At 27.2% G+C, this 25,005-nt stretch overlaps 1 protein-coding gene across 1 annotated transcript; it reads right to left on the minus strand.

Moving 5' to 3' along the window:
- Positions 1 to 234: 234 nt before the first annotated feature.
- On the minus strand, positions 235 to 21,205 carry LOC113370284. The gene is made up of 6 exons (XM_026610957.1): positions 21,082 to 21,205; positions 9,290 to 9,451; positions 9,051 to 9,069; positions 6,071 to 6,204; positions 3,061 to 3,210; positions 235 to 428 (listed from the first exon to the last, which is right to left on the minus strand). The coding sequence occupies exons 1-6, from the start codon at positions 21,143 to 21,145 to the stop codon at positions 277 to 279; spliced, it is 681 nt and encodes a 226-aa protein (XP_026466742.1). The 5' UTR covers positions 21,146 to 21,205; the 3' UTR covers positions 235 to 276.
- Between the last annotated feature and the right edge of the window lie 3,800 nt (positions 21,206 to 25,005).

Below are 25,005 nucleotides of genomic sequence, written 5' to 3' on the forward strand. Positions count from 1 at the left end.
ATTTTCTTCATTCACACCTTATTATAAGTAATACTATTCATAATAATATTGATTTGAATGGCCATTATATTTGTAATATACAATCAGAATTGTTTTATCTGTCTTCATATTCAATTTGAAATATGAAAATAAAATGAATTGCCATTTTCATCATGAGTCTAGCTCAATTACAATATTACTTAAGTTATGGTAACTTTTCTTGTATCATACACCTTATAAAAGTTCACTTATCCCTAATAAAATATTAAAAAAAACAATATTTTCAAGTCTTAATATCTAAGGTAACAAAAATTTCGAAATAGGAACATGTAACAATAATTGATTTGCAATACGACTAAATTCTGCAGAAAGTTTTTTTCTTAATTGAGGACTCATGGCTCCTAGAACTTCTTGTCCATTTTCTCTTAAGAATAAATTTGTGGCTTCAGCTAAAATGAAAATAAACTATTATTAGTCTTGATAAATTTTAATAAATAAAATTAGATCAAAATACTTGAATTAAAATTAGATTTCACACATTAAAAAAAACTTTACATATAGAATCAATCGTGAGCCGAAACATGTAAATGAGTAAATAATAAAGCAATTCTATTTTATATGTCTAGTGTTTCAACGCAAAATGCACAGTCATCTATATTTTTATTGAATATAAAGACTCTTATTGAATATATAAAAAGTTATTTTTTATTGTTTGTTTTTATATTAAATGTCATTTTTACTTCACATAATTAGTATTCATTATGAATACTCGTACACATGAATCAAATCAGATTCTAATCTGTTTTTCTACCTATCTCAATAGCTTGTTTTGATCCCGATTTTGAAATAATAAATAAATTAAATTAAAGTGCATAATTTGTGTACTTTCTGTAAACAGTATTAATTATGATGTAATTTGTATTTTAGTTATCATGCAATTGCAAATTGCTACATTCTAATATCTTGCGACCTTTCATGGTTTAAATGACTACGAATATGCAAAGTGCATTAAAATGCTTGCGAAATTCTGCGTTTTCGCAAATACCTATAAGTTACTTTTACTGCAAGAATTTCCTAAAGATAACGCCCAGGCTTAATTACATTTACACGAAGTTTAAATTTACGTGATTGCCAGGTGGTACAACTATGTTTTAAGACATCTGGATTTAAATTTTACAGTAAAACTTAAAATTTGTATTAATATTGTTCAAGAAATATCTTGAAAGAATAATATGGAGATGTGTTCATTAATTTCCTAATATAATTATTCTAATTTTCTTCTTAACGTTTCAATAATCTATAGTTCTTGAACTCACCGAAAGGTAGAAATATTTATAGAGAAGCCAAAAAAATTTTTTTTCAGAAACAAAATTAAGTTTTTGGTTTATATACTAATGTGTTTATGAATCAATTTAATAAGAGGCTAAAAAAATCATATTAATAAATTACGATAATGTTGAAAATGAAAAAATCCGTTGATATTTTCATCAATCATTCAAAATTAAAAATTAGTATCAGCATCTCAGTATCAAAACACAAAATTAATTGAGTTAACTTAAAAATGTGGATGAAATAAAATTTATTCATGAAATAGACAAGTGAGAAAATTATCCTTGGTTATTATTAAGTTTTGGCATATTTCTTATTTTCATTATTATTTTGAAAAATTAACTTGAAAATTAAAAAATTAAATAGAATTAACTTAAAAATGTAAATGAAATAAATTTTATTCATAAAATAGATAAGTGAGAAAATTATCATTGTTTATTATTAAGTTTTGGCATATTTCTTATTTTTATTATTATTTTGAAAAATTAACTTAAAAATGATGTGGTACAGATTTTAAAGAAAAATATCTTTATTATGAAGTTTTTGGATAATTCTCATTTTTCAAGGCCTTCAATATCTGTAAACTCATCAAAAAATCTTTGCTATTTGAATTTTTGTAAAAATTTGGAATTGGAATATAGGTTAGAAAATAGCAATTTTCGAATAAATTTTTAAACTAAGCAGAATATGCGAAAATATGTATCTTTCTCGAAAAATAATCTATATTTAATTTATATTGAAACAGTTGGAATATTAAATTGAATTAGTGATTATTTTCATTAAGGTATATTTGTTCTTTATGATATTTTGTTCCATTTTCTTAATATTGCACTACTTATAAATTTTTATCATGAAATTAAAAAAAATAAACTAAATATCTTAAAAAAACGATTCTGAAATCTTCTGAAATAAATAATGACATTTTTAATATCGTAAATATATTTTTTATGATATCCCAGAAATTCTATGTCATTTTTCGCAACAATTTACACTTTTAGATTTAAATGAGATGTATTGAAGAATTTTCCGTCAAAAAAGATCTATAGTGTGATTTATGATCTTATTATATTATTGATTATTTCATAACATGACTTTAGTTAATTATTTTAGATAAGGTTTTTATATAAAATCAAAGACAATTATATCAGTAATTTCATTACTTGAAAGTCCAAATATTTTTAAAGATTTTGTAACCAAATCTAAACATTTTGCTGAACAGGTACCTTAGCCTGATTAGCCTAGTTAATGATGACAATGATCGATACTATCCAAACATCTTTTTTCTATCCAGGAAGATTCATTAGATACAAAAGAATCATTTTTTATGTTTTAACAGCAAACAGGACTAGGTAATATGATTCTGTGAGTTGATTTTATTGAACATATACATTAAAATAATTAACTGACTCAACTATCAATATTGGTTTTTATATCTACAACTTCAAGAAAAAAGTAGTGATTACCAACAATCCAAAATGTCTCTACACCTCCTGCCAGAATTTTGGTTTATCACTGTTTCCACATACAAATGATAGGTTTCTATCATCATGATTACTTTGGAAAAAAGTAGTGATTAACAACAACCCAAAATGTCTCTATACCTTCCTGTCACAATTTTGGCCATATACCATTTCCACATACAAATAAGACGCTTCTATTACCATTACCCTCTGACATTGGTATGTAGAATTACGACATATTCATTAAGAAATGTAATAATAGTATAGTATGTCTTCAAAGTCGGAAACTTACTAAGAATTCGATTGTTGTTGAACACTCGTGACACCTGCATTCGCACGTCGCGCACCTTCAGGTCCAAATGGAGCGAATCGACATGCAAGTACTTGAGCCCGTTTCTCTCTGATGTTGACACTGTACCTGATAAATCGGCTGTTACACCATCTGAAATGATAAAATGATAATGAATATTAATAGAAATATACAGGTATAAAACTACCCTGCCATATCCATATGTAATTAAACAAGAAATTTCCTAAAGAAAATTTCCTAAAAATTTCATAAAATTTTGGGAATCTTATTATAGTAAAATTATTTCAAAACATCTTGGACTTCAAATATTATGACAATGTTTTTAAAATATTAGGGATTTTTTACAAAGCACAGCTTGGTGCTTGGCAGACCCTCTAAAAAACTATAGAGTTATTGTGAAATTTCGAAAAATTGTAAAAAATTCAGAAATATTCATGGATTTTGATAAAACACAGCTTGGTGCTTGGCAGATCCTCTAAAAATTATAAGAATATGGTAAAATTTAAAAAAAAAATAAATAAAAAAACAAAACAGAATTATTTATAGATTTTGATAAAACCCAGTTTGGTGCTTGGCAGACTTTATGAAAAATCATCAGGTTATGGTAAAATTTCAGAAAATTTAAAAAATATATGGATTTTGATAAAACACAGCTTGGTGCATAGCAGGCCTTCTAAAAAATTATTGGATTAAGGTTCAATTTCATAAAAAATCAATTATAATTTTTCTGGGATTGGTAAAACATGACGTGTATATGAAAAGTAGGCCAATTTCAAAAATCAATTCAAAATTTAAAAATATATATATATGTTCTTTTGTGGTGGTATTCTATAATCCGTAAACTAACTCCGAAATATTTATAACACTATGAAATATTTATAACGCTATGAAAAATGATTTAATTGTAAAAGTTAATTTAAATTAGATGAAAAAATTACTTGTTACTAAGTTTACTTGCTTTGCCATTTTATTTTTCAAGACCTAATGTGATAATACAATGTAACGTGATTTAGTTAATTAAAAAGATCGTTTATATATGAAATGCTTAAAATGCTTAAAATTTCATAGACCTATACAAAGTAGTAAAAATTAGTAAGTTGGCACAGTAAGTAAATTTATGAAAATAAGACTTTAACAAAATTGTCATAGTCTATAAATTCATTGCTTCTATTTTCAGATTTACTTGAAATATTTATATGTATGTATATATATATATATATATATATATATATATATTCAATTATTTGAATTTCAATTAAATTAAATTTTACATCTCTATGAAACTATGCTTTGTTAGACTATTATTTCTGTGAAGTGCTATTTGTTGAAAACATATTTTTCCAAGAGTCGAATGAAATGTGTTTGGATCGCAAAAATATTATTCTCATATTAAATTATAATTGCATTGCTTGAATAAACTCTGCAATCATAACAAGTTACATATTTATGGTAAGATTATCTCTTTAGTAGAGGAAATAATGTTATAGAAATATTTACCTGCCAATTAGGTAAAATATTATAGCTATACCAGGGTTTGAAATGAAATTAAGTAATAATAAAATTGAATAAAATCAAATTTGTCGTATTACGATAGATAGATATTTTTGAAAACATCCCGGAAATTTCGACGTTTAGTTGTTATTACAGGAATATTTACCTATCAATTAGGTGGTAAAAAATTATAGCCAGACCAGGGTTTGGAATAAAATTAAGTAAAAGCTAAAACGAATAACATCATTTGCGGTTTTCACCAGATAGATATTTTTGAAAACATCTAAGAAATTTGAAAATTTTGAGGTTTTAGTTGTTAGTCCTTAATGTAGGCTCCATTGATCACGTATCCCCAATAGGATAAAATTAGCACGTCCACAGTTTTGTTTTATTAAAATGATAAAGTATACATAAGATTAGATATAAGATCAGAAAATTAGATGATATATGATTACATCAATTCTTAACATATTTGTCTCATTTTGTACCAGACTGAATTTAAAACACCTCGGGATATGCAAATCTCTTCAGATTCCCCCATTAATCATTTATCCAGACTGGGACAAATTACCACTAAGCCCACTAAGGCAGCTTTTATACAATAAACAACAATCTTAAGAAAGTTAAGTAAGACAGACAGCTGGGAAATCTCTAAGTATGATTATATCGGCGTGCCAGAATTTTCTCGGCGTCGTCGTTCTGCTTTTGCTTATTATTCATTCTGTATACGGAATAAGGTAAAATGTAAAATGTAAAATGTAAAATATTCTCATTGCTCTCTAGCGCCCTATACCTTTGTATATCCAATTATAATCGTCTTATCTTATAATATTCTTCCACCGGGAGTAAAATCCTTATCATTTCGTATCATTGCATTAAAATGTAAATCTTGTCCGATACATTTGCTACTGAAAATCCTTGGCCCGCGCGAATATGTAAAAAAAAAATATTCGTGTTTTTTAATAATTATTCTGGTTTGGGTAGGTAGGATACTCTAATAATCATAGTCGTCATAAATCTCTAAACTTTACTGATTATGAGATAGGGTCTAAAAGGGAGAAAGATGAAGTATGTTTGACCGAACAAGTTTCCATCAAAGTATGCTTTGGGTACGGTTGTGATACATATTTTATGTCATTTTCGTGAAAATTAAACAAATAAAGAAATATTTCTTGGCCAAGACAAATTACAAAAGAGGAAACGAAAAGAAAATTCAATACAAAAATATTAAGATTTTACATAACTTTCTTGTAAACTTTTTTAAATAAATATATTTTGTTAATTTATATAAGCTGTGTTTAAATGTTGTATTAAATATAACAATGTTGTTTTGTTATAACATATTTCTGACTCCCACTAGCAATATTGTTGCCTAACATTTTTATTTTATTAAATTATTGTTGCCCATTGCCCAACAATTTTATTTTATTAAATTTATTAATAAATTTATTTAAAAAAATATCTTTCAATAATAAATAACTATTGCTAATAGATTTATTACCAAATGTTCCACTGAAAGTTCCATTTCCACTAGCTGGTAAAATGATCAAAACTCCACTGCTCAAATATTTTGATGCAATCCTTAATCTTGGCATGGTAACTCTGGCCTGGAACGGTTTTCCATTTTCACTTAACCTTAGAAAAAATAAAAAAATAATTTTAAGATAACTATTTTTATATGATCTACTCATACACATTTGTAATGGTCAATTATCATGCAGAAATATAAATTCAAGCAGTTCTATAAAACTTAACATGCAAATAGTAATTTCTTTTATTACTTTTGGATGAGCTTTTTGCGTGCAAATATATTTTATATATGTAAGAAGTTCATTGGTACTAGCAGAAGTAAATATAGTTCCAACAAGAAAATGGAATTACTGATAAATATTTAAATTATTTTAAAATTTTGTGAAATGCCAGCTTTATAAAGGTATTTTTTTGGTTTCATATGCACGTACTACTTTGTTAATTTTTTAAAGAAAATTTGCTACATTACAATGTGTTCAGTTCAGGTTTTTATAGTCTTATTTTTCGTAACTTTATTATGACCTTGCACCCCTTTTTTGTATGACGCTAAGAAGTTAATACAATATTTATTTTTTTCATTTTATGAATATTTCAACAAGTTTTTGTGTCAATGTCACAATATCACAACAATTTATACTATTTTTTATTCACACATAAACCCGCATGTGTTATTTCTGTATTATCATGTTTCATATAACAATGATGTTAAATATGTAAAGAATTTTATAGAGATACGCAATTTTTACATCTACGTTTTTTATTTGATACATGTAAGATGTATCTCTAATACATATTTTCAAATAAAAAACGTATAATTTTATATAAAACATTACAAAAAATATTTTAATAATTTTGTCTATTACAAGATATAAATCTGGTGGCTGCTTTAATTAAGATTCCAAATTTCTTAATCGATTCCAAATTACCAAACACCTTTTTAAAACAATAAAATCGCCATTTAACCACTAAACTTTTCTTGTTTTATTGACAATAATTATTTTTACCCCACCAAAGTCATCCTATTCAGCACCCATAAATAAATTTTACTTAAGAGTTTTTCTATTCACAAAACTTTCTACAGAACAAAACCTTCTATTTTCATTCTTTATTTATATAATGGGATGCTTTTGTAACTCACACAAAATAGGATGCAAAAAAGATCGTGAAAAATTGAATGGTTCTTTCTGAATGAAAAAGTTTTCCTCAAATATTTTTCGTACGAGAAAGGATTTCCAATGACGAGTGAGGTTGATGGAAAATGAAGAAGTTGAAAATTTGGACTGAAGTTGGAAAAAATAAATATTCAATTGAAGAAGGGTAAAAATTATCACATGGAATTGGCAATAGATACTGATAATAAATAGTAATATTGAATAGCAATATTTTTGTGTAAGAAAAATCATGGACGAGGTACGAGATAACCGTTTTTGTGGATGTATACATACATATATATATATATATATATATATATATATATATAGTTAAACAATAGAAAATGTAAATTTACCATTGCTGAACTATCGTTGCATAAGAGAACGTCAAGTTTAGCAGAAACGGTGTTAATTGCATATTTGCACATTCGCGTATTAGCATAGAAATGATTTAATACTTTTGTCTCCCATTTCGAATATTCCACAGAATTTAATAAATTAATTTATTCAAGTACATGATCCAATTATATATGCATATTTATTTAAATTGAAAATTAATAATATAATTCTCTGCGTAATCTGTTTCGTCGTGATGACATCGATTTATCAGTCAATTTGGAATGGTCAGATTGGGAAATCGTCACTGATAAATGAATTTTAATAAATATGAGAAATAGAAATATTTAAAATCGAAAAAATTGACTGGAAAAATTTAATGTTTAATTGAACATTTTCGTCCACGTTTTACCACTCAATCCTGAATCCATTTAAAAACTAGTGAGGCGCGTGGCATCGTGCTTTAAGGCAAATTGCTGGAACTTCCTGTACATTTTTTTTTTAAATATTAACATTTTTGAAAAAAAATTACTCTGATAAATTAGATTTTTGAAAAACTATAAATTTTTGACAAAAATTTACTAATTCTGAACTTTTTTTCAAAGCAATCGTACTGCTCTAACTGCATAGATTTGAACTATCGAAGGTATTGGTACGGAACCCATAGGAATGTTAACAAAAATTATACTTATTATAAAAATGTCTATAAAAAACTGATAATTTGATGTGCATATGTCTAATTTTAATTTTTGACCGCCAAATGGCATTTTTTTTACTAGATCTCCGAAACCGCTAGACCTGCCTTTATAAAAATTTGATCAGTTTTTCATCTTGTTAATATAAGTAAATTTTTTTTTAATTATACAAATCGGAACGCTCCGTTCTCTTAAAAACTAAGTTACCGTTTTTGGCACATTTTGCCCCATATCTTCGGAACGGCTAGACCTGCCTTCGCCAAAAACTAATCAGCACGTCTTCTATAAATACGAATCGAATGTTTTTTGAAATATTCAAATTGCTTTATCCGTATTCTTGAAATCGTCGACGAAAATTTGTATCGAACACACACACATACACATACACACATACATCAATTTTTTCTAAGGTATGCCAAAATGTTCAAAGGTTTTGAAACGTAAAGATATACAAAAATTTTCATTTTCGATTTTTTGCAATTACTATAACTTACCCACGAAAAGTTAATAAGAAATATAAATATTTAAAACTGAGAAAATTGACTAAATCATTTAATTTTTAATTAGCATATTCGTCCACGTTTTACCAATCAATCCTGAATCGATTTAAAATATCAAAAACTGTTCGAAAGATATTGACTTGGGAATTGTGCTGTATAGTTTTCGTCAAGATTGACCTTGTAATTAATAGTTGAAAAAAAAATTACGAATTTTATAATTTTTTTATGATTATAGAACATGGTCATACTAATCATACTAAATAAAATACGGCCTTTTATGTTGAAATTCTGAAAATTTACCAAAGTTTGATATGACATGCATGACAATTGCCTTTTTGCAAATACAGATTTTTTTAAAAAAAAAAATGATACCATTTTTATCGGTTATATCAAATTACAAAATATCTGAATTTCGATTTTGCCAAATGGCAATTTAAAAAAAGTCTGTTTTTTTCGGCCTAAAGGCAAAGTTTTCTTGCCTAGTTTCAAAAACTCAATCAATGTCCGCCGGTGAGCGCGAGCGACAGCTTGTCCATGCGGAAGGGCTCGACCGGCGGCATCTCAATCTCGGGGATTCCTGCGGCCAGGTACGGTCTCAGGTGATGCAGCGAATCCTTCAGACAATCCAATAACGCCGGGTCCGACTCTCGACACTGTTTGATGTATTCGGCTGTGGGGGAGAAAATAGTTAAATTAGAATGAGTGATTAAGTGATTGAACGATTTATGGCTTATTTATATATCTATAATAATGAGAACTTTATTCAAATAAAATATATACTAGTGGCGCAAATTTGCAAAATAAAAGTAATTATCAATTTTTTTAAGGTATGCCAAGATGTTCAGAACCTTTGAAACGTAAAGATATACAAATAATTTCATTCCTCGATTTTGGACAATTATAGACAATTATAGAAGTAAGTTATAGAACTTACCCTACGAGAAGTTAATAATAGATAGGTACGAAAATATAAAAAAAACAGGATTTTAATCAAATTCTGCATACTAATAAGGATAAAAAACTAAAATTTTGGGAAACACGTCCATGCTTTTTATGATATCTACATGGGGCACAACTAGTGTATCCGCCTAAAAAAAGGTGAATTTTGGGAATTTATATTAAAAAACTACTTTATGAATCATTTTAAATTTTAGGAATATATTTAAACATGTTTTAAGAATACATAGTAAAAATTTTGAAGAGAAAAAAATTGAATATTTTTAAGTTATCGTCGATCTCCAACGGAGCGACAAAAAAAGACCCTTCACTGCAGCAGTGATTCCGGTCTTCTACGTGGATGAAATTAAAAAAAAATCTCGTTAAACTAGATGATATTGTCTGTAAAATAAACCACGATAAAGAAAAAAACTTGACCAAATGACGGACGCGTTTTTTTAAAAAAAGTCGATTTTACTCAAAATTTTGGTCGTTTTGGACTGCCGAAATTCGATTTTGATCCGATCAAAAAATCGATAGTTCATTTTACGCAGAACTATATAGAAACGTAAAAAAAATTTGATAGTGATCGGATCATTTGTTTTTGAGTAATGCTTGCAGCAAATTCGGAAAATGCTGTTTCGAGAAAAACGCGATTAAAGATTAAATGATCGTTATAATACATACCATATATAGGCTGTAACTCAAAAACTATTTAAGATATCGATTTAAAATTTTGGTATGTTATTTTTAAAGGTATAACCTGTCGAAATATGGAAAATTGAAAATTCGATTTTTTGAAAATTCACACTAGTTGTGCCCCTTAATCATGATTCAAATACTAAAATATAGCCACAAAAATAGGCATATTTTTTTTTTTGAGAACCATAGTTATATATTTCACCTCACAGTAAAGAAATAATATACATTATAAATTCATGAAAATAAATGGTCTATTTTAAGGACAATGATTTTCCATAGGTTTATATATATTTTTTTAAATTTTTTAATAGTACCTATAATATTTTCTTAATTTTTCGGAATTTATTATTTTCATAAGTTTTCAGTTTCCTCGAAACAATAAAACGATTTCTGAGTAAGCTATTTTTTCTAACGAGATGCATCAATCACGTGCTTCTTTCTTTTATAAAACAAGCAACTCAAAAAGGCGAAAGAACTCTTTGAGCATAATGTCAACTTTGTTTTCAGAAGTTTTCGCAGTCATTATAGATTTTCTGTAAAGTCACTGACAAACAACGCCAACGATCTCATTCATTAATCATATTTGAGGACCCTTCAGGAAAATACTTTTTAATTCATGACAAAATAATAGTCATCACCTTTATAGTAGTAATATATATGGAGGCTGTAGAAATTATCGATGAACAACTCTAATTTAATCTGGATGTTTTTATCAAATTACTTTAATTCTTATTAATAAACGAATATTTACTTTTGTTTATAATAGAGATACTTTCCATTTTATTACATGACATGGGTTTACTATAATAGAAACAAACACAAAGGTCTATATTAAATATATAGTGCTTGCATTGAAAATAATTGGAAATAAATATTTATTAAAAAATGTATGAACTATATCATAATTAACATAAATTTTTTATTTAAAATATAACCGTTGTGGCATGAAATTATTCATCAAATTATTATATAATGAGATATGCCTATCAATTACGCATAAAAAAACTATAATAAATAAATACCATTAGCAAAAATAAATGCAATGCAAAAATAAACAATTACATAAATTAATTTCTACATGAATGATCGAATGCTTGATGTTAATTCTAGAAAGTTCTTGTTTGATTCTGCAAAACCACTTGTTCCTCCTAATTATTACAATCACTTTTACAGTTCACTTAAATTACATGTTTAGATATATAACAGCATTATGAGATGAGATGTATGTTCTGATAACTTTTGCAAAAACTACATGTTAAAGTACTTTCGTTTTATTTTACAGCAACAGCGAAAGTATGATTGAAATTTAAGTTTGTAAATTCACTTTTTTCTTAGGTTCTTGCTAAATTAAAAGTATATAAATTAATGCGTATCGATTTTGAAAGATAGGATTTGTAGTTGTGTAGTATCAACAATACGTTGACACTTACAATACATTTTTATAACTGAAAATGGATAAAATGAAAAGCGTTAAAATAATTAATTTAATTTATGCAACGTAAAGTATATTTGTCAGACATCGTATTGATTAATTTTTAGTTTTTTTTTATATTTTTAACAGCTATCAGAACCTTACGTCCTATGGGCTGTTGGGCTGAAACTTCTCCTTACTTCGTATTTTTAGATGGAAACCCAATGGTTGATCTATCCATATTTGATGATTTTTGTTATTAGAATTAATCTAATAGGGCTGACTTTTTATTGGTGCAGCAATGCCGGACAAGGGCTATTTTCACTTAGAAACATATTGCTATTTATATTTCCAAGTGAAAATCGTTGTCATTGCTGCCTGACAACAGGCTGCTCAAAGTGGGTTTCGAACCCGGGACCTCTGAAACAAGTTCCGTCGCTCTTAACCACTTACCTACGGGCGAGCCCAATTTTTAGTCAAAGCAAATATTTCATTTTTGAAATAAATGGTTCTAAATGTTACCTAAATCACTGAATCTCAATTCTTATTGATTAAAGTAATTATGTAGACGTATCGGAAAGTTCATGCAACTTGCCTTAGGGCAAAACGAGTTTTCATTGAAATAAATAAACTACGTACTACGTACTTTTCTTGAATTTCAAAAGTCTCGTCTCCTAAGTATATGAACAAGTAATATTGCATGTACATTTTTCAACAAATCAAGCGTGTACAAATTTAACTACCATTATAAGCAATCAAAAATCTTTTACTCCCACAAAAGCAAAAAAATCATTCCCCGCTTCACATAAAAGGACAAAATATAACATCCATCGACTAGATGAATAATTTATCCGTGATTTACGGATTGCGTAGGTTTAACAGAAAAAAAGGCAAAATCGATCATATCGCAATATCCGTATATCATACGAGGTAAATAATAATTTCCCTCTTCGCTTTCTATCCTCATATTTAAAAGCATTAAGATGTAAAATCTGTTCTCGAACGCGGTAGTTAAACGCCGCCGCCTCTAACGTTGCTGCGCCTACCTGTCACGGCTGCCTGAGTCTGCTGCCGGAAGAATAATATGTGCCGCCGGAAAGTAATTCAAATTTAATGCTCTTTGAACGCACTTACACTTGCGCAATCCAAACACTTCCCATCGGAAACAACATATACTGTTCCGGTCTCTAACGTGTATATGACATATAAATGTATTTCATCGGTGTGAAGTCTCAATCATCGAGGCTTTATATGGATTTTTTAAACAAATTGTATAAAGCATCGAAGTGAATATCAATATAAATAACAGATGTTGCATTCATTAGATAATGTTATTTATTATAAATAAAAAAAAATATGTGACATTTTTTGCCTAAGACAAAATGTCCAATACAATACTACCACGTATTGGAAATATGACAATAACAATCGACTTAATAAGAATTGATTTTGAGCAAAATTTCAAATTTTCAACTTCAAAACAAATAAATGTGAATTCACATTGAGTTCAGTGTTTACGAGAAACGATTACGATTAGTCAAGTTTTAGATCCCGTTTCCAACGGTTCAGAATTATAAGAAACGTAGAGAAACAAAATTAACAGATGCTGTTAATTTGTCAGAAATTAATTATTTAAATTTTGTGTTTTTTACTAACTGTAGGTAAGAGTAATCTGACATATTTATTTTATTTGTTTTTATTACTTAATAACCGACAGAGTACAGAGTAACTATTTTAGAATATTGATAATATGTGCTAAATATTCGTGTAGATATGTATTCTTCTATAAATTTATTTATTCACTTTTACATTTTTTTAAATCAATTCTTTTTAGAAATCATGCAATTATGCAGTCATTACGAAATACATTTAAAATTTAGTCTTTTATTAAAGTAACGAGAAAATATCAATAAACAAATATTATTCGTGGAAATTCATCGTCTTTCTTTATGTAGAGTTAAAACCATTTGTATTTATTATTTTTTTGCAATTTTGCCAAATTGCAATATATGTCCAGGAAATAATAAACAAAATTCTATAATTTAACACTATAAATATCATTAATTGGTATTTGTGGTTGCAACAGACAGAATTGAAAAATGTCATGCTTGTCAAAGATATTAATTAAAAAATTGAACAATTAAAATAATATTATTTGTGACGTATGCATTCATGTGACAAAACGTTTGGATAATGCTAGAATGCTAGAAAATCGCTTCCAAATATAATGTAACATGCTCTATAATAATTTATTAATTTGGAAATACATACAAATAGCTTAGTTCATTTTTTTTTTCAAAATGTTCACTAATTATTTTTATTATTTGATGCAATTTATTGTGTGTATACAAACATTCAAAATTTATCACAAAAAATCATAACAAAGTAGACATTGAATATTTTTAAGAGAAAATACATCTCTTACGTTATTTAAAACTGGTTTGTATGAGTTGATAATTAAATAAAATATCAAAAGTGTTAATTCTGGCGCAAGCATCGTGTCGACCTTCAAATTTTAACATTTCATATATTGAAATAATTTCTCTACATGTTACAAATATGTTAATGAAAATTTCATAACTATCTTCGGGTAGGTCATAAAAAAATTCACATACTACGTAGTAAATAAATAAATGAAAAATGGTAAATGATACTTGATTACACTTTTTTATTTCAAGTTTAATTGTTTTTATTTGTTTATCATTATTGCTATAAATATTTTTACTTTAGTTTTTATTACCGTATTAATTTTATATATTTTTTGCTATATTGATTGATTACTACATATTTTGTAAAAAGAAATTTTTATCATAAATTTTATATACCTTAAGTTTGTGTTGGAAAACTCATCTGTATAGTGAGTAATAATTTTCTTTATGATGTCATAAATTCGAAAATACATGTTATTTTATGAGCTACCGTTATGTGCATGTACTTGCTTAATTTGATAGAATCGTAAATTAAGTTTTATATAAAATACAAGCATTAAGAGTTTCACCGGGGAACAAACACACTTAAATATATATATATATATATATATATATAAATCTGGCAATTGGTTATAAAATTATTAATGTGGACATAAATTTTTTAATATTTTGAAAATTAAAAACATCTAAATTCGTATTTTATATAGAAAACGTTACTTAAAACATGTCAATATATAAGTAATTTAAATATTTTAATAAGGTATTAAAAATAAGATTTATTGAGGTACTTTTTAAAATTATTAATACATAAAACATCTGTAGTGAAAATGCATTACTTTTGTTATTTTTTCATATAATTTTGGTATATTTTACATAAGTATATCAGGACTACCACATTTTACCTGACGATTATAATTTTTTAATTTATATTTTCATTAACCCAGTAAATTAATTTCTATTTATCTATGCATTTTAATCATCTGCAATTTCACAGAATCATACTCTATTAATTCGGTACTTGATTAAAACGCGTTTAATTCTATAATCAGTCCATAATTATTTTGATGTTAAATTTATAAAATATATAATCAGTACGTAAATTCAATATTAGTTGTAGAATTTAGTTTATATTAAACTCCCACGAATCAATCACAATTATATCTCTATAAATTATTACAAATAAACAATGGGTTTTAATTATTAATTCCAGGGGTAAAATTTGAGTTAATACTGAAAATAATTAATAGTTTTTATATTTTCATTAATAATGATGAAATACGAATTTGCATAAAACCTATATAAATTTTTGAATGAATATTAATAGCGTTTAATTTATATTTTAATTATAATAATGTAAAATATTAGTTTGGAATCGAAAAATAATTCATAACTGCCACGTTTACATTGAAATTTGTAAATGATTTTAGTTTCAATTTTATTCAGAATATCTGTAGTTTTTATTTACAATAATCAATATACAATATAAGAATTTAGTAATATTTTCTTTGGTTTTCGTTATCAAAATAACTCTTATTATTAATAACTGAATGGTAACAATTTTGTGAGCTTTTTATGAGAATCAAACAAATTTTTTAACTTTGTTACTTATATAATAGTTATTGTAATTGTCCAAAAAATCAAAATTGAAAATTTTTGCATTTCTCGACGTTTTGAAGGTTTCTGAACATTTTGACATACCTCAGAAAAAATGGATGTGTGTGTGTATAGATATGCTGATTAGTTCTTGGGAAAGGCAGGCCCAGTAGTTACGGAGATAAAGAGCAAAGAGTGCAGAAAATAGAAATCGAGTTTTTGAGAGAACAGAGCATCCGATTTGAATGACCTAAAAACAATCAATTTGTAATGATTGGGAGAAGAGATGATTAGTTTTTGGCGAAGGCAGGCCTAGCCATTTCGAAGATACAGAGCTAAATGTGCAAAAAATGACAGTTTTTGAGAGAACTAAGCGTCCGATTTAAATGATTCAAAGAATTTTCTGCTTATATTAACAAAAAAATAATTCGGATTTTAATTTTAATTCTGACCTAAAGTTCTAATATATTTTAAACAAATAATTGCAATTCAGTTTATATAATTCCTATAAAATGTTAGACAATGTTACAATATTAATAATATTCTATTTGAAAACATTAAGTACTCCTAGAACAATTCATTACGGTACGAGAAGTTCCTGCAATTTGCCTTAAGGCACGGTGCCATGTACCGCACTTGTTTTTTTTGTCATTAATAACTGAATGGTTGTTGCCATTTTGTGAGCTTTTATGCGAATCAAACATTTTTTTTTTTAAAGATTTGAACAGATGTGCTAGAATTATAAACGTCAATTTGTAGCTAGTAATTTTCTCCATTTAAATATATTTCAATAAAAAAAAAAATTATTATATTAAGTAATTAATTATCAATTCCCATGTATTTTCTATCAAATGATCCCTAGACGAACACACATAGAGCGCGAGTGTATGACCTGAAACGCGGTCAGCCTCGTTCAAGATTTCGCTTTCAATAGAAAGTGCATTTGTTCGCTGCACTCGGAGCCACTTTTGCCGGCTGGCTGCCCTCGTACCTTACCGGGTACATTAATATTATATATTACGTCGATTATGCTGATTGATTGAGGAAAAATCGTTTTTACGAGATTCTATTGATTCTGTGATTGGTACTTTCACGCGATTGTTACGACTCGTGGTAAAAGTCTTAGATGCTGTATAGTCGTTTGGAATTGTCATTTGGTGGTGTATGTTATTTGAATATTCTACAGAAATGATTCCCAAACTTTTTAACCAACACCCTCATTTCCAGTAAAAATATTACCGTATATATTATTGTGAATCTCGGATTTTGCGAGTGGAAAGGGTTAAACCTCCATTCCAAAACAATATTGACGTAAAATAAATAGACAATATTACGTAATAATAATATAAAGATATTGCCATACTAAGCAGTAATCACAGTGCTGATCAGGCTTCCCGACAAACGCAAAAACATATCAATAAACTACAAACCAAATGTGGCTTACCAAATGGAAGATTTGCATAAATGAAACCGAATCAGCTCATATCACTTTTACCCCGAGAGAGGGTAAATATTCTCCAATTTATTTAAATAACGTCCAGATTCCAAATAATGATCAAAATGAAAAAAAAAGATTAGTTACTGCATAAAAAGTCTAAGCTCTCTGTTGAAAATAAGTTGCTGCTAAATAAATCAATCATTAAACCAATGTGGACCTACGGAATTGAGCTGTGGGGATGTGCTTACAAATCAAATATAGCTATAATGCAGAAAACTAAGTAAAAAAATTAACGTTCAAAGAATTTAAGGAAAAATACAAATGTAAACTGGAATCATATTCAAACCCATCAATAAACCCATAATAAGCGACATTACCCAACCATTTGGCGTAAGATGATTGAAACGTCACCTTTAGATTTAGTCTTACATTAGCTTCAATATAACATTATCTTTTCAATTGTTAAACTAAGAAGATCTCATTGGAGTTCTTCTTAGACATCGCTCTCAAATATTGCCAATTTAGCTTACAGGAATCCTCATGTATTTCTGATTGCTGAATAAAACAGAGTTAAAAAAATTGTTTTAGCTGTGTTTTAATAAATAAAACATGTTGAAATTCCGTTCCTGAACAATTTATGGTGATATGATTTTGATTGATTCGTGTCAATTTGATATAAACTAAAATTTTACAAACTAATATTGAATTTACGTACTGATTAAATTTTTAAAAATAACATCAAAATAATTATCGTATTTTCATGAAGTAGAATTTAATAGAGTATGATTCAGTGATCAGGCAGATGAATAAAATGAATAGTTAAATGGAAATTAATTCACTGGGTTAATGATAATGTAAATTATATAATCATCATTGCCAGATCACACCTATATATTATGCGTTGGCTATTAATTTTTGTACATTAGTTTCTTACTATTCCTTTGTATTAAATTTCTGTTTTTAATTTTGTAATATTTTAAACATTCTCAGATAAATTTAAATATTTAGTAATAATGAGTTTGAGTACTAAAGAGTAAAAAAGTTTTAGAATTAGATTGTTTTTTATAAATTGATTGATATTTTATACTTCAATATTACTAAACTAAATTAATTAATTACTAAACAACAAATAATTTTATGATGTATATTACCAACTTTAAATTTGAATTCCTTACAGCCATTTCAATTGAATATTGCATCATATTACTTAATTACCATATTGCTCAAGAAAAATTTAATGTGATAACAATGCAATTAATTTAATTTAATTAAATTCATCAAATTTAATTATCACAAAGACTTTTTATTTTATAAAATTAAATACCAAATGTCTACATTTATAATCTCGATCTACTTATTCTTTACCCTTGGGGTTTTGTCGACTTCTTCAATTTACAGTTTTAGTCGAACATCGTGGCAGGAATAAATAAATCTTGCCAAGACATAGGAATCTTATATAGACTGTTCAATTAACGAGATAAATGATTAAAGATAGAATTCTTCTACGTCTTAGGTTTTAAATAGGACGTCTTGTTAGTCACTTTGATGATAAAAATAGTGGTAAAAGTGATAGAGATGGTAGAATCAATTTTTTGGTATTTCATATTTTGAAGTTTAATTAGGAATTAATAAATATTTTGCATAAGTTCAAATTTATCGATGACAAATTAAACACGAAGAATAATATATAATATGTTACGTTAGATAGCAAATTTCAATCTTTTCATAGTCTCTTTATAAATTAACCTATGAGCTCGTTTTTTTTTTACTTACGACCACAATATTTTACTACTTAATTTTCTCCTTTTGAAATTTCAATTCCACTTTAAAAATTAATTAAATATACACGCAGTATCAACAAGAATTATGTGAAAAGTGGTAGCCTACTACTCCTACTAGTAATTAAAAATTTAATTAAATTTTATGCAAATAAATGAACAAAAACGTATGTTGTTGTGGACGTCATTATTTTGGTTTAACGATTATATGAGAATATGAATACATATATGGGGGTTGGTTTTTATTTTTATATACGTTTTTTTAACTCATAATTAAAACAAAACAGAACAACGACATAGAATGTAATTATACACGTTCATTATAATGTGGATAGATATAAAAGAATTATTTATGGATATATTTTATGTTCTAATTTAAATACGTGATTATAATATATTTATATATTTAGAACAGAGTTATATAATTTCATTTTTTGAACATATTGAGTACATAAAACGATAAAAATAATGGGTCATTTTAGTGTATAATAGAAAAAAATATTGTATAATAGAATTATATTTAAAAAATCAATATATAAGTTTGCCATCTTTAATACTTCAATTAAATATTTTTGTGCATATTGCGTAAAAATATTGGCTATTTAGTTATTTTTTATAAAATATAGCGAATTACTTTTTACTTGTCATGAGTATAATAATTTAATTAATTTAATATCAATTTAACTAAACATAATATTATTCTAAAGGATTATATGTTTTATCTAATATTTTTTAAATATTAAACTAAATAATAAATATTAGTAAATACAAGTATATACAAGGATAAAAAATAATTACTTGCTTCGTGAATTATTTTACTAATTTTTTCGTATAGTTTATTATTGAAACAAAGAATACTCTTAAAGTTGTACCTATGTTTTTCATATTGTCTAATAAAAATTATTGCCTCATTAGGAAAATTAAAACAAGTTAAGAGGTTTGGGGTTGGTATAAGAGGCATCATTAAATATTAAATTTTATACCGTAATTATTAACTTCCCTTAGGTCAAGTTATAGTAATCGCAAAAAAATCGAAAATGAATTTTTTTATATATCTTAACGTTTCAAAACCTTCTGAACATTTTGGCATACCTTAGAAAAAATTGATGTATGTGTGTGTATGTGCGTGTATGTGTGTGTGTGCGGATACAACGATTTCGTCGACGATTTCGTGAATACCGATCAACCGGTTTGAATAATTCAAAAAACATTCGATTCGTATTGATAAGGAGACGTGCTGATTAGTTTTTGGCGAAGGCAGGTTTAGCCGTTCCAAAGATACGGGGCAAAAAGTGCCAAAAATGAAAACTCAGTTTTTAAGAGAACGGAGCGTCCGATTTTAATAATTCAAAAGACATTTTACAATATTTATTATACTGTGATATAATTGATTTGACATACTAATAATAAAATTAACATTTTTTAAGAAATAACGTGAAGTAAGTAATATAGTTGTAAAACGTTAATAGTAATAAATTGAGAAAAGTGGATTTATAATATTAACAACGTATTAGTTTTTAGTTTGTATACCACAAACATTTTATTTGTCGCAAATTATAAATAATTAACAATATTGAAAATATTGAAAAGTAAAATACTTTATTTAGAAAATACACGTTTCTTCTAAAAATATTGTATTTGGGTAAAATAATATTTTGTCCCACTTGTCAGAAAACTACAAGGGCAGAGTTGAAAAATAAATATTTTTTTTTATTATTATCTCTTTTATTTACAACTGTCCAGTAAAAAACATTCAATAAATTTGATGAATTTACAATAGTCGTTCGAAAAGGGACATTGTATGAAAAGGGCATGTAAAATAAGTAAATTTTAGGAATCTCTAACAATGGTGAGAAGATTTTGTATTTTTAAAGTTTGTTTTCTAACTTATTGTCCATTTCAGGACAGGTGTAAAACTTACCATATAATGAAAAAAATTCTTACATTTTGAGTAATATTTGATTTTTTTTATTAAAATTTCAATACTAATAGTATTTTAATTTTTGTACTCACGTTGATCATCATCACAATACACAGCAACTGCAACAGCAACAAGTACCACTATTTGTTTAATCATTTTGTAAATTTTATTCCAAAAGTCTATTTATTTTTTAAATTTCACTCAATCTTAACCAGATGATTTAAATTTAAATACTCTATATATTTCTCTATCAATTAATCATAGATTCGTCTATATTAGATGTGTAAATGATACGAAAACCGATCGACCTGAGTCTCGAGATAGTTTCAGGTGTACGTGAGAGATTCAATGAGTAAGGTGCACCCCACTTTGCGCTTTTATATCGCTGACAATCGCGTTAAACGGCAACGGCAATTACTTCATACGGGCCAGGTCTTTGGTGTTTTGCCGGACTCCGATGCTCTTGGTTTGGGGAAAAACGTCAGAGAAATTTTTATTATTGTCTAATAGTCAGATAAACAGATTTTATAGAGGTTGTAAGTTGTTTAGACAAATGCGGGTCACAAAACTCGATTTTTTTTTTAACAAACCCTATAGAATAACTCCTGAGGTGGATAAAAATGCAAATAGTAAACTGAAGTTATACTTACAATTATATAGCTGTTTTAGCAATATCTTAGGAATATTGTATATTATTTAATTAAATTATTGTTGTCTAATAGTCAGATAAACAGTTTTTGTAGAGGTTATAGGTTGTTTAGACAAATGCGGGTCACAGAACTCTAATTTTTTTTTTAATAAACCCTACAGAATCCTGAGGGGGATAAAAATGCAATTAGTGAACTAAAGTTATACCTGCAATTATATAGCTGTTTTAGCGATATCTCAGGAATGTTGTATATTAATTAATGACGTTATAGTTGGGCATTGGTACTCATAGAACAATAATAGTACTTCATTGAATTCATTTTTGTGATGTAAGAAAAGTTCACTAATTGATTTGTTTTTAACTTCCCGTAAGGTAAGTTATAGTAATCGCAAAAAATCGAAAATATTTTTTTTTATATATCTTTACGTTTCAGAGGTTTCTGAATATTTTGGCATACTTTAGAAAAATGGATGTATGTGTGCGTGTGTGTATGTGTGTGCGGATACAAATTTTCGTCGAGGATTTCGGGAACACGGATGAAGCGATTTGAATAATTCAAAAAACATTCGATTCGTATTGATATGGAGACATGCTGATTAGTTTTTGGCAAAGGCTGGTCTAGCCGTTCCGAAGATACGGGGCAAAAAGTGCCAAAAATGGTGACTCATTTTTTAAGAGAACAAAGGGTCCGATTTTAATAATTCAAAAAACTTTTTACTTGTATTGACAAGATGAAGAACTGGTCAAATTTTCATAAAGGAAGGTCAAGCGGTTTCGAAGATCTAGTAAAAAAAGTAAAAAAAAATGCCATTTGGCGGTCAAAGATGATCATTAGACATATGCACATCAAATTATCAGATATTTTATAGAAATTTTAACAATAAGTATGAATTTTGTTTACATTCCTATAAGTTTCGTACCAATGTTTATGCGTTAGATGGCGACGCGGCGAAAGCTTTGAAAAAAAGTTCAGAATTTACAAAATATTTCAAAATCAACTTTTCTTCAAAAAGTCTTTTTTTAAAAACAAAGTAAATTTTTGTCAAAAATTTATAGTTTCTCAAAAATCTAATTTTTTAGAGTAAATTTTTTTCAAAAATGTTAATCTTTAAAAAAAAAAAATTGGTACGGGAAGTTCCAGCAATTTGCCTTAAGGCACGATGCCATGCGCCCCAGTAGTTCTTAAATTTTTGCTATCTGTCTTCTAATATAATTAATTGATTAACAAAGACCAGAATTTCAATTAGCTTTAAGATTTATACATTCTCCATAGAAAACAGTTTTTGTATAGTACTCGAGCAGTCTAGACGGTTCTGCTCCTTTATTTTCATCTTAATTGACAATTATACGTATTTTGAGAAACACGTTCTGACGAATTGTCCATAATTACTTGTCGCATCAATTATTACTTCGACTAAAATTGTAATTTGAATATGAATAAATATCAAAATTTTATAGAGATATGTTTGTGGTATAAATAATTTTTTTGCTAGAGTTTGATCTGTTAGAGAAAAATTTCTTAGAACATGTGTACCGATTAAGTTTTATTTTTTTAAATATTATGATAATTGATTTTTAAACATATGTTACTGTAAAATTTTGCTTTGTGGATAGCATAATTATTATAACAATAAAAAACATTTCCACGATCATAATAAAAAATATTACCACAATAGACATTACAGCAAAGATTTATAAATATTGTAATAAATTACATTTTTTATGTTTATTGCTATTAACATAAGTTGAGAACAAAGATTTTAGTTAATAAAAAAACATTTTTTATTTGTCATATCATTTATAGCTGTTAGTGGACCCAACAAATAAATAACAAGAAGTAGAAGTTACCAGTATCAATTTAATTTTAAATAAAGAATCTAAATGAGTGGGATTGAAATAAATTTATATATAAAAAATACCTAAAAAATTAAAAAAAATATTCCGAATAAGTATACAGATTTTTAGTGGATGTAGTTTGCACATCTTCTTGGAATATAAGAAGAAATATAAATGTAGAATTTTGTTTACTACACATATATATAGTCAAGTATATATTGAGTTAATAATGAAGTAAAAATATGCACAATTATTTGGAAGCAAATCGTTATAAATATAATTATGAATACTTTTTGAAGTTCGGAATCAAGCATTGCGCTTAAGTAATTCTAATCAGAATCTATGCCTGTGGTGCATATGTACGTTCTATGCTGTTTCGTAAGTAGCTACTGATTACAGTTGACGTCCGCACTTGAATAAAATACATTTTTAGAACTTGGAATGAATGAAATGAAACGCGTTAACAAATTAATTATACAACTACAGATTTTATGTTTGAAAGACATGAGTTGGAAATCGTATTGATGATTTTTAGTAAAGGCGAAAAGTTTATCATTTATAAATAACAGTTGAACATTTTACCTAAAATAACTGAATTTTATACAAGCAACTTTATACAACTTGCCTTTAAACAACTTTGACCAACAGCTAGTTAATTTTCCGTAGGGTAAGTTATAGTAATCGCAAAAAAATCAAGAGTGAAAATTTTTGCGTATCTACACGTTTCTTAGGAAAAATTGATATATAAGTGTGTGTATGTATGTTTGGGTAAAATTTTTCGCTCGATTTTAATAATTCTGAAAACATTTAATTCGTATTGACGGGGAGACGTGCTAATTTGCTGTTAGTTTTTGACAATGTTTTTAAAAGTTCAAGCAATTTGCCTTAAGGCACAATGCCATGCACCACTACTAATTATTATTACATCGATGTTTTCTTGTTAACTACATTTTGTTTATTCCTAAATCAATCTTTGAATCGTTTTAGCCCGCTCTCCCAGCATCTATTTTCCTAACGGCAACCTAGCCCGTGTTCTGGGTTGTCGGTTCTCGGTCCAGCGGCTCCGTCGTCGTCGAAGTCGGCCTTGAAGTGATTGCGCCTATGGCAATTTGCCACCCGCAACCCCGTTACATAACAAGAATTGTCCTTGCCTTTAACAAGCGGATACAATAGAAGATGTAATGAAGTCGATAACCTAACCTAATGAATGATGTATTCGACACGACGATATTCATTGAAATTCATGTAATGATGCATAATATCGAGATCCTTGAACGGACTATTGAAATCTGTCTAATTGTCTGGAATACGATTGTCCTACGCGTCGATAATAAGTAATTGGAGGGTTATTAGTTAACTATGCGATTATTTGAAGCTTTGTAGAAGGGTTTTTCTAATACAAACTATTTTGGCAGAATTAGATTATATACTCACACTATTTATTGTAATTTCTACATATTTTCAAATACAAAAAAGCATCTTGATTTTTTTGGTCAAAAATGGACTTTTATCAATAATCGGCCTTGTCTCA

Source organism: Ctenocephalides felis, unplaced genomic scaffold, assembly GCF_003426905.1.
Source record: "Ctenocephalides felis isolate EL2017-DRISC unplaced genomic scaffold, ASM342690v1 CF-g0.4_SCAFFOLD_01492, whole genome shotgun sequence".
In the NCBI taxonomy this organism is placed as follows: Eukaryota; Metazoa; Arthropoda; class Insecta; order Siphonaptera; family Pulicidae; genus Ctenocephalides; species Ctenocephalides felis.